This window comes from Bicyclus anynana, chromosome 13 (genome assembly GCF_947172395.1).
Source record: "Bicyclus anynana chromosome 13, ilBicAnyn1.1, whole genome shotgun sequence".
NCBI lineage: Eukaryota > Metazoa > Arthropoda > Insecta > Lepidoptera > Nymphalidae > Bicyclus > Bicyclus anynana.
In genome coordinates this window covers 14482425-14493644 of record NC_069095.1, presented here as the reverse complement: position 1 = coordinate 14493644, position 11220 = coordinate 14482425, and the positions used below count along the sequence as shown (strand labels likewise).

General features: G+C 37.1%; 2 protein-coding genes across 2 annotated transcripts; both read left to right on the top strand.

Moving 5' to 3' along the window:
* The first annotated feature begins 13 nt into the window (after positions 1-13).
* On the top strand, positions 14-4799 carry LOC112044179 (organic cation transporter protein-like). Its single transcript, XM_024079932.2, has 7 exons — positions 14-408; positions 777-1011; positions 1087-1342; positions 1723-2051; positions 2182-2479; positions 3387-3568; positions 4515-4799. Exons 1-7 carry the CDS (start codon positions 173-175, stop codon positions 4692-4694), a joined length of 1716 nt encoding a protein of 571 aa, XP_023935700.2. The 5' UTR covers positions 14-172; the 3' UTR covers positions 4695-4799.
* A 1479-nt stretch (positions 4800-6278) lies between these two features.
* Positions 6279-11195, top strand: LOC112044172 (organic cation transporter protein-like). The gene is made up of 6 exons (XM_052885174.1): positions 6279-6514; positions 7318-7511; positions 8052-8377; positions 8620-8914; positions 9797-9981; positions 10779-11195. The coding sequence occupies exons 1-6, from the start codon at positions 6279-6281 to the stop codon at positions 10947-10949; spliced, it is 1407 nt and encodes a 468-aa protein (XP_052741134.1). The 3' UTR covers positions 10950-11195.
* Positions 11196-11220: the final 25 nt, after the last annotated feature.

Genomic DNA, 11220 nt, shown 5'->3' with positions numbered 1-11220 from the left:
GCAGTAAGCCGAATATGGGTTGATAACAACATAATTGCGATAATAAGTGCGAGGCGGGTCAAAGAGATGACTTGTTCAACTTGTATTGAGAATATTTACATAAGATCAACGAAGTGCGTGTGATCGGTCGTGGACCTTTATTATAAATTCGATCAGAATTAAACAGTTATAAATGCCTGAAAACCAAAAACACGATGTCGGATCATATACGCAAAGCAAACAAAATATAGACGAAGATGATTTAGAAAGTGATTTAAAGAAATCTGTGGATCTTGACAAAGTGTTGAGTGAGGAGCTGGGGCAGTTTGGCTGGTTCCAATTGCGAAACATTCTGCTGGTGGCTGTTCCTATCGTGATGGCTACTTTCATAAACGAGTATGTCTTCTCTGCAGCTGACACACCACACAGGTAGAATAATAATTGATTAATAGTAATTGATTTTGTATCTGTTTTCAATATCAATATCTAACTTGATATTAATATGAGTAGATAATATAATTGTGAGTTCACAATTTAGTGGAACTAATTAAAATTGTAAGAATAGCCGAATAAGTATTCTTTGAATAAAAAAGGGAAAGTAATTCTTCATAGCCTGCCTGAATTAAGTATGCGTATACTTAATTCAGGCAGGCTAGTTGTAGTAATACGAAATTGAGATTATATGTGATAGTGAATATGCCAGCTGACTGTACGTACGGTTGTTTTGATATTTCACTACGTTTATTCGATCAATGTTAAAGATATAACTATAATTATATTATTTTGTTATTTTCTAGGTGTCGGATTCCAGAATGTGGTGAAGCTGGCAAGTTAAATAAATATGATCCTGAATGGATTTCAAACGCAGTCCCAATGACCGAGAGGGGTTTTGACAGTTGTCATAGATTCGCACCAATAGTTATTGAAAGTAACGGAACTTTGAGTTATTGTCCTAATACACTATTCAATAATAACTCAACAGTTGCTTGTGAGGGATTTGTGTATGCTAAAAATAACACAGTTGTGTACGAAGTTCGTATATAAATAAATAATAATCAATATTCGTTTTACATTGAATCTTGAGCATTAATGATATTTTTTTTTTAGTTTGATCTCGGATGCCAAGATTGGTTGCGAGCTCTGGCAGGCACTTTAAACAGTATAGGCACTTTATTGGTATTACCTATAACTGGTTACATTTCTGATCGTTTCGGCAGAAGAATAGCTCTCATCATCAGCGTCCTCAACCTGGGCGTCTTTGGTCTCATCCGCGCATTCTCCGTCAATTACACAATGTACTTGATACTTCAACTCCTGCAGACAACACTCGGTGCTGGGGCTTATAGCACAGCATATATTTTTGGTAAATGGTATAATGTTACTTATATTCAAAACATTTTTGTTAATCGGTAAGTGGCCCAAGTAGGCAAAAGGTACAAATATGTGACTTAAAGTTACATATTTTTACCTTTTGCCGTGAAGAACCTTGGGCCATGGAGTCGCAGTGCCAAAAAATTTCACCGAATCATTTTAACGCGGTTAGTTGCCTCGACTGGTGATAGAAAGGCTGTCTCATTTTTTGCGCAAACGATCAGCCTGGTTGTCCAGCGCGGAAGTGCAGCCAGTATTCTTGCCACCATTCCACGTGGGCATGATTTGTATACTTATTATGATAAGTTCCTTATTGTATTTTTTCTCAAAAAAAAAAAACAAATATATTGTTCAACATAATTTTGATTTCAGCCACAGAGCTAGTCGGGCCGAAGTATCGGGTTGTAACAAGTGCGACGATATCATCATTATTTGGACTCGGTCAAGTGTTTCTTGGTAGCGTAGCATGGCTGGTATCACCCTGGCGTTCAATGCTAATTGTCCTGAATACTCCTTGTTTTCTTATAATATCATACTACTGGATACTCTCTGAAAGCCTACGATGGCTTCTTTCGAAGAATAAGTATTCAGAAGCGAAAAAAGTATTACAGACAGTTGCAAAAGTTAATAACACATGTATCAGCGAAAAGTCCTTGAACGCTCTATTAAATTCTTCGGATTCTTCTGTTACGACAACTAAAGTAAGTTGAATTTTGAGATAAAACGTATAAGAAACTAATATGAATAGCAAAATTCTAATTTAATAAGTTAACATGGCATTCATAAAATTGTTGATATTTCAATATTTTTATTTTTCCTTTTATATTTTAGCATGAAGGCCCTGGCATATTAGTACGTACAATATTAAAATCTCCTGTTTTGCTTAGAAGAGTATGCACAACTCCTATTTGGTGGATCACTGCCATCTTCGTTTACTACGGCCTGTCTATCAACTCTACTGGTCTCTCCGACACTATGCATTTGAACTATATTTTGACATGCGGCATTGAAATTCCTGGTTTTTACTCAGCAGTTTTACTTTTAGATAGAATTGGAAGAAAGGCAACAATTTCGTCGTGTTATTTTATCTGTGCTTTTTGCAACATCGCCTTTGTGTTCATTCCTAGTGGTACGTATAATTTTCTATGTCCTTATCGCGTTAGCCAACGGTAACGGGAAAAGACTAATTTGTCTCAGAAACCTGATACTTGACTTCTGTTTAGTCAATTCACATCCTCCTCCTTATTTAAATTACAACACGCATACATCATCGTTGTATCGTCATTATTAATTAATTTAACAAAATTTTCTAAAATGCAAAAATTTCTGTGTGTGTCTATATTTCCTATTTAATAAATATTAATTATATTTTTAATTAAAAATTACTACTAACTAACTTCTGAAAGAGTTTTTATCTATTTAACCAAATCGTTATTATGATAATTTATAAATTTAATTGTAGTAGTCTTATTTTTTGAAAGTCACAGACTCAACTTGTGTACAAATCTTGACCGTAGGTCAATTATGATAACCATAAGATTATATTTATTATATTAATAGTTATAAATTGTTATCTTATTTTAAAACAAAGCTGTAAAGTATATATTACTAGCATACGCCGGGCGTATTTACCCGCGTGGTTCCCGTTCTTGTAGGAATACATGAATAGTAAAAAATAGCCTATAGGCCCCGGGGTTAGTGTAGCTTCCCAACAGTAAAAGAATTTTTCAAATCGGTTTAGTAGTTTCGGAGCCTACTCAATGCAAACAAACAAACAATCAAATCTTTCATGTTTAAAATATTAGTATAGATAATATGTATGTTGTGGTGGTGTAAAAAGTAAAAAGGAGTATAATATCAAGTCATAACGGAGCACAATGCCCGGCAGGAACGAAATATTTAGAGGTTGTCTGGCGTTTAACTTCCACTTACGATAACAACTTCATTATCTTCACTAAATCAACTATTGTAAGTGTTAAGTACTTGATTGTTTATTGAACTCGTCCTTATGCGCCATTTAATATTTTTATTTCCAGAGTTGACCGTCCTGCGGTTGATAATATACTTGTTGGGAAAGTTCAGCGTTTCGACTGCGATGACGTCTCTGTACTTGTTCACGTCAGAGCTGTACCCGACGGAGTACAGGCACACGTTATTAGCTTTCTCGTCTATGGTCGGACGGATAGGTTCTATAACAGCACCGCTCACACCAGTGCTTGTAAGTATTACTTCGAAAGCTTGTAGCACTTAAGAGCCTCCTTGGTCCAGCTAGCCTATGTGACTTCGGATCTGGGTAGGGCTTTGCATTCATGAAAGATTATTATTTCTCCCACATAACACTTAGAAGTACTACTATACCCCTGTGTCTTACTTCGCTGTTTCCGGTAATTTCACACACAACACACACATCGAGCAGTGTTGTGGTTCTCAGCTCTTGAGAAATCATGCGATGATCCATTAAAAACAACAGTTGATGATAATGACTAAAACTAACTAGATCCAGTTAAGAATTATTTAATTGAGACAGAAAATTTAATTGTCTTATGGTTATATGATTTAGAATAATTAATTAGTTGATTTCCTGTTTAAAGTTAGTTTAGTGTTAACTTTGTGTGATTGTAATGATACTAATGTCAGAAATAAAAATAAAATGGTTGCACACCACACTAGGTTGCAAAAAATTAGCAACTCTTTTAAGGGTAATTGCATACGTTATTACATAAACTGCCACACAAAACTGCTAACATGTCTCCCAAAAAGTTTAGTCTTTATTAAACGCAAGCAGGAAAGTCATATTATAGTGTTAAGGATTATATAGATGATAAAACGACTTGGTGTTACTGCACTATATGATTGTGTGCTTCGTTCTAGTTACGGAAGTTTGTAACATGGTGGTAAAAAAAAATAAACCTTGGCTGAGTTCGTTTGTACCAACAAATAAATCAGCGTCTACTTGTACCATGTTAAACGAGGTCTAAACGTTCAGTACAGCAGCTTCATGGTGGTTCTGATCTCTATATTTCTGTTGCTTTTATTTCTTTCTAAGAAATGTTTTTTCCTACAGTTGATTACAATTAATAATTAGTTGTAATTAGGTTGATATTGAGTTCCATGTTTCTCATTAAGAATTAATTGATTAGGTTAATACTGAATACGGCTTTCAGAAGGAGTACTGGCATGGGATTCCATCATTCATGTTCGCTGGCATGGCCATACTTTCTGCACTGTTGGTGTTCACACAACCAGAGACTCTGGGCATGAAGCTGCCTGACACGTTGGCTGAAGCTGAAGCTATTGGGAAACAAGACAAAACATCAACTGACGCAGAGATAGTGAAAAATTAGAGAATTAAAAATCAACTTATAGATAGATTCTACAGTATTATTGTTGTCTAATGCAAATTTATGATAAAATTAGCATTTTAAGAGTTAATAAAAAGAAAATGCGGTTTTTGTTGTAATTTATTATCGATAACTGACCAAAATTTTAATCGGACTTCGTTTTATAGAACGTAGAGTTGGTTGTTTTTATAATAAAGCATAGAAATGATATTTTGTAACGCAAAATTTTCTTTATGCAATTTTTTCTGTCCTGTATTTTATTCAAGTTCTAATTTTACGACTTTCGAAATCTCTTTACTAAAAAAATCAGAATTGGTTAAATTTTTATCTTAATATATTTTAGAAGACCGGGGTACATTAATGTTTTCGAATACGAAATAATAAAATATTCAGTAGGTTTATTGTGATTTTTATAGGTGTACTATAAATGATAATGTTTATAGACGGTTATAATGTTTTATCTCATTTCAAGTAAATCTTGTGTCAACAGTTGACATCTTGCTAAAATGATAAAAATGTTGTACAGCTGATATGAATTTCTTGCAACGGCAAATGGTTCTGTACAATAAAGTATTTTGATCGGCAAGGACAGTAGGCTCAATATTATCAGCCTTTCAACAACTTACTACAGCGCCAGGCCTCCTTCCTTATAGTATAACAGCTTACTACAGGGTCAGGCCTCCTTAAAGTATAAGCGGGTGATATGGAGTCTCTATCTGGCGTTCTAAAGTAGGTACTTTCTAGATCACTCATGACCTTTACCTGTAACGTAAAGTATTTTGCTATATGGTTGCGAGACTTGGAAGTATACTGCCCACCCCATTAATAAGCTGCAACTGTTCATTAGCAAGTGCCTGCAAAAATTTCCAATCACAAGCTCTGGACTCTCGCTAAAGAACTCCTAATTCTCGAATAAATAAGGGCAGGAAGTGGAACTGGATAGGGCATGTCTTACCCAGATAATCTGGTGTTGCACAGGAGCCCTTCCAGTATGCCACTGGATATAGTGGGGACCAAGTGAAGACAGGAAAAGACGTGATAGGCCGATAGGCAACATGGAAACGGACCGTTGAAGCGAAGTTGAAGGCCTTTCGTCTGTCCTAGATCACTCTCAAGATTAAAGTCCGCGACAGGTCTGCCAGGAAAAAGTTTATTTCGGTCTTCTGCACCGTCAGACGTTGAAAGACTTAAAAAAAGAAGAAGATAAATCTTAATCCAAATGTCTGGAATCGCCGAGTCGGCTATGCGCTCTCTGAGATAAGGAAAATCAAATAGCTATAGTAAAAAGGTAGCTTGCACTAGATCAGATGAAACAATTACGGAAACATTATCTGCGATAAGTAATACTCAAATAAACGTAATACTCAACTAAATTTCAAATAAAACCAGGATTGACAATGCCCACAATGAATATTGCTATTGATAGAGAGTGAATATATTGATTATTTTAATATATTAATTGCTGCTTTAACTGCAGAACTCTAAACACTTACCCAAACATATAATAAAGTGCAGAAACAGTGTAAATAGGAAACGCCACTGCAATGCAAATATTTTAAAAACTCACCGTTTATTACTGTATTACGAATGTCTAAAGAACAAAATAATTCTGAATGTGGTAACAACTCTGAGGAAAGAGAAAACGTTAAAGAAAAATCTAACAGTGAAGCAGACAATACAATGAGTCGCGATGATCTGTTGAAGACCGAGTTGGGAGAGTTCGGTTGGTTCCAGCTTCGTACTGTGCTCTTGTTGACTATACCTATCATGTTCTCGGCCATCAGGAACGATTACATTCTATCCGCAGCTTCTATATCTCACAGGTAATTTATATTATGCGTGTATTCTGTAGCGAGTCGCAGGGATTCGCTAGATGCAGGTGGCTCAGTATCGTGATGTTTGGAGTTTCTTGCCGGTATCTTCTCAGCAGAACCTGCCTTCCGAACCGGTGGTAGAATCTTTACAAATAGTCAACTGACGTGTCAAAAGTGCTTATAAACTGAGCCTACTTGAAATAAATGAATTTTGAATTTTGAATTTTGGAAGTCCCTACACAAGGCCTATGTCCTGCAGTGGACGTCGATCGGCTGATATGATGATGATGATGATTCTGTAGGTACATGAAAATTGTCCGCGGATAATATAATATTGATAATTCCATTGGGAATATCGAGATAAATGATAATTCAGACTATGATGTTGATCAGTGTTTTATTCCATTCTGATCCGTTCAGCCGTTCTAGGTATATAAATGGTATAAGTAGCCCGAATTTGGGTAAAATACTCGTTGATTATCGTACACAATATTTCTGTACAAAACTTTTCCATACTAATAATATTTTAAAGAGGAAAGATTTGATTGCAATGGGCTTTGAAACTACTGAACCGATTTAAAAAGATGTTTTACTGTTGGGAAGCTACACTATTCCTGGGTACTATAGGCTGTATTTTATCCCCGTATTCCTACAGGAACTGGAATCGCGCGGTGTCTTCTAGTAAATTATATGCTCGTAGATGAAGTTTCTAAAATTAAACTTAGTAGTCTTGTATCTTTTAGTCGTGAATTACTAATAGTAACTTAACCTAACTTAAAATAACATAATATTTGGATATTTTTAAATTATAGGTGTCGGATTCCAGAATGTGGAGAAAATAGCAAATTGGATATTTACAAACCTGATTGGATCTTGAATGCTATTCCCACGACGAAGGCTGGCCTATCAAGTTGCGACAGATTTGCTCCCAGCAATTTGAATGATATGAACGGTTCCTTAGCCTACTGCCCCGCTAGTCTATTCGACCAGACAGAAAAGGTTGGCTGTAAAGACTTTGTGTATGCGAACAATTATACAGTTGTATATGATGTGAGTATTAATCTTACTTTATATTTCTGCAAAACACTGCGCCATAGTTTAATATTTATAAAGCATATTCCTAAAGATGTTTGAAGTAAGCAATAGATTTAAGCTCTCTCTAACTGTCTACGTCTAAAATACCTTAATGTCTGTTTTGATATGTTTTAGTTTAACCTTGGATGTCAAGAATGGCTTCGTGCTTCAGCAGGAACCGTGGGAAATGTTGGCTTGATATTGGGACTGCCTCTCACTGGTTATATATCGGACCGTTTTGGTCGTAAAGTTGCTTTGGTGTTCAACATTGTTTCTTTGGGCTTGGTTGGTGTGATCAGAGCTTTTTCTGTTAATTACGCCATGTATATGATATTGCAACTAACGCAAACTGTGTTTGGATCAAGCGTTTATACCACAGCTCTTGTTTTAGGTAATATATTTTCTTCAAAATGTAATAAATTAATTTGTTTTTTGCAACGCTGTTTAACGTAGTAATGTTTTGTATTTTCAGCTACGGAGCTTGTCGGCCCAAAGTACCGTTTCATCGGTGTATGTTTAATGTCGATGTACTCTTTGGGGCAAGTGATGCTCGGCGGAGTGTATTGGCTCATTGGTTACTGGCGGTACGCCACTTTGGTTCTGTGTATCCCTTGCCTCTTCATGATTGTTTATTATTGGTTGATACCTGAAAGTGTTCGCTGGCTACTTGTTAAAAAGAAGTACGCAGAAGCAAGGAAAATAATAGAAAATACTGCGAGAGTAAATAAGAAAATCATCAGCGATAAATCTATGCAGAAGTTGTTGACTCCTCTGGAAACACCCGTCCCAGAGTTAAGGGTATGTGTCAAAGGCACATTCACTGTGTGATTACTGCCTATAGATGTGTGTGTGACCTGATAAAGGTGTGAGTATGTAGCAGTAGGGTCACGTATTGTAGATTAAAAATATTACTCTGCTCTAAAAATGATATATCAGTCAACATTAAGAGATTTTAAGTAAAATTAAACGATTTATTTAATTTTAAATTGAATTGTTTTGAATATTCTATACAATGATGTAAGTAATTGGTATATGTGTAGGAAAGAAAATCTGGTGTGTTGCGGACAGTGCTGCACTCCCCAGTGTTGCTGAGGCGCGTGTGCACTACTCCCATCTGGTGGGTCTCCGGGACCTTCGTGTACTACGGCCTCTCCATCAACTCCACCGGACTCTCCGACTCCATGTACTTCAACTACATGTTGACTTGCGCAGTGGAGATCCCTGGCAGCTACGCTGGATCTTACCTGCTGCATAAAGTTGGCAGAAAACCAACACTTTCATCTGCATTCCTCTTCAGCGCTTTATGTAATATACTATTCGTCTTTATGCCCAAAGGTGAGGGTGATTTAATAATAGAATAATAAAATGCCATCCAGAGGGGTAACAGCGCCAGCGTATTTGTTATAATTTCGTAAAATGCCTTATAAATAATAATCATCCAGATATCGTACAAAAATAAATATTTTTTTATTTATAGGGGGTATAGAAATCTGTATTTTAATCAATCTGTTTTTATTTTTTGATTTTAACAATATTTTATAACAGTAATATAAAGCTTACATATATTTTTACCTCCTCTTACCTCCAATTGATCGAAAATACTATATCAGGACTGGATTCAAATTCAAACGAATGAGGTTCGAATCCACGGCTTCTTTGCCGTTCAGCTATTGAGGCTAATTTATACCAAAACCATACTATCATACAACCCATCATAGCCTATAAATTCTAAAGTATGTTTTGTTCAAAATTAGCGTAGGACCGGTATTATCCTACGCTAATTTTGACGAAACTCGAAAAAATATAATATAATTATTTAAAAAATGCAAAACATCTCCAGTATGATCGTCATGTAAATCTACGAGTAGGTACTGTGTGCCTAGTGGCAGTTTTTAATGTTTTCTTATTATAAATATAGCGTAATCGTAAACGAATTTCTAGGGAATTGAAACAGCTGTGCAGTAGTACCACTAGATGGCTCTGTTTCAATTCCTTAGAAATTCGCGTTTACGGTTACGCGATCGTCACAGTATGAAAATTACAACTAGGCACCAGTGTGCCTCAGCGTCACCTGTATTGGATACAGTTATCCAATACAGGTGAGGCTAATGGCAATCTATTACAAGTATTAGAATTGTTTGCTGCTAGCTATCAGACTTATCTTCATGGATCTGCAACATCAACAGCAGCTTTAATGAACGCAAATGACTGTTGCAGGCAGCGTGCCCGCGCTCCGGCTGTCGGTGTACCTGCTGGGCAAGGTGGCGGTGACGGTGGCCATGACCTCGGTGTACCTGTACACGGCCGAGCTGTACCCCACGCAGTACCGCCACTCGCTGCTGGCCTTCTCCTCCATGGTGGGGCGGCTGGGCGCCATCGTCGCGCCGCTCACGCCGGTCTTTGTAAGCGTACTCGTCATCAACCCATATTCGGCTCACTGCTGAGCTCGCCACTGCTGAGTTAGGCCTTAGTCCACCACGCTGGGCCAATGCGGAATGACAGACTTCACACACGCAGAGAATTATGAAAATTCTCTGGTATGCAGGTTTCTTCACGATGTTTTCCTTCATCGTTTGAGACACGTGATATTTAATTTCTTAAAATGCACACAACTGAAAAGTTAGAGGTGCATGCCCGGACCGGATTCGAAACCACACCCTCCGGAGTCGGAGGCAGAGGTCATATCCAATGGGCTATCAAACAGTAGTAAGCGTACTATTCATGTACAATTATTAGGAACAGCTTGTGCTTCAGAAGCCAGCTTAGCGTATATCGATAAAAGTTAATTGAAAGATCTTCGAGTTAAGGCTCAAAGTTAACATTAGTCTTTTTTATCAATACTAATATTATGAAACTGAAGAGTTTGTTTGTTTTTGATTGAACGCGCTAATCTCAGGAACTACTGGTCCGATTTGAAAAATTCTTTCAGTGTTAGATAGCCCATTTATCGAGGAAGGCTATATATTATCCCCGTATTCCTACGGGAACGGAAATCACGCGGGTTAAACCGCGCGGCGTCAGCTAGTCTCAGATAAGATTGCTTAATGATTTTCATCAGGCGAGATTGTAGTCAAACCACTACAATCACGCCCGATGGAAAGCAGTTATGTAGTCTAAGTTGGTTGAGACTTAGACTATTTATTGACTAAAAACATTCACTCTCGTCTAGTAGATGTTGATCCGAAGTAAATATTTCCAGAATCAATATTGGCACGGAACGTCGTCGGTGATGTTCGGAGCGATGGGGCTCCTCGCCGGCGCGCTGGCGCTCACGCAGCCCGAGACCCTGGGCACCAAGCTGCCCGACACGCTGGCCGAAGCCGAGCAGCTCGGGAGAACGGAAGCCACGCTTAAAGATGAACCACGTTGAACAGTTTCAATATAATATCTTGAAAGGACAATGCATGCGAATATTAAATTCTTATCATGAACTTGGCCTATGAAGTGAACAATTATAATACGTGGATTGATGTAATTTAAATATGACCTAATCAAATGCCGTACTATTTAGCATTTTTTTTAATTTTAATATTCTGTAGTGTCCATGGAAGTACCGTGCTAGTTGCTATTGGAATAAAGGTTAAACATTAAGTATATTATAAATCGTGAAATTGTCACCGTGATTCTTAACCGTTTTTTAT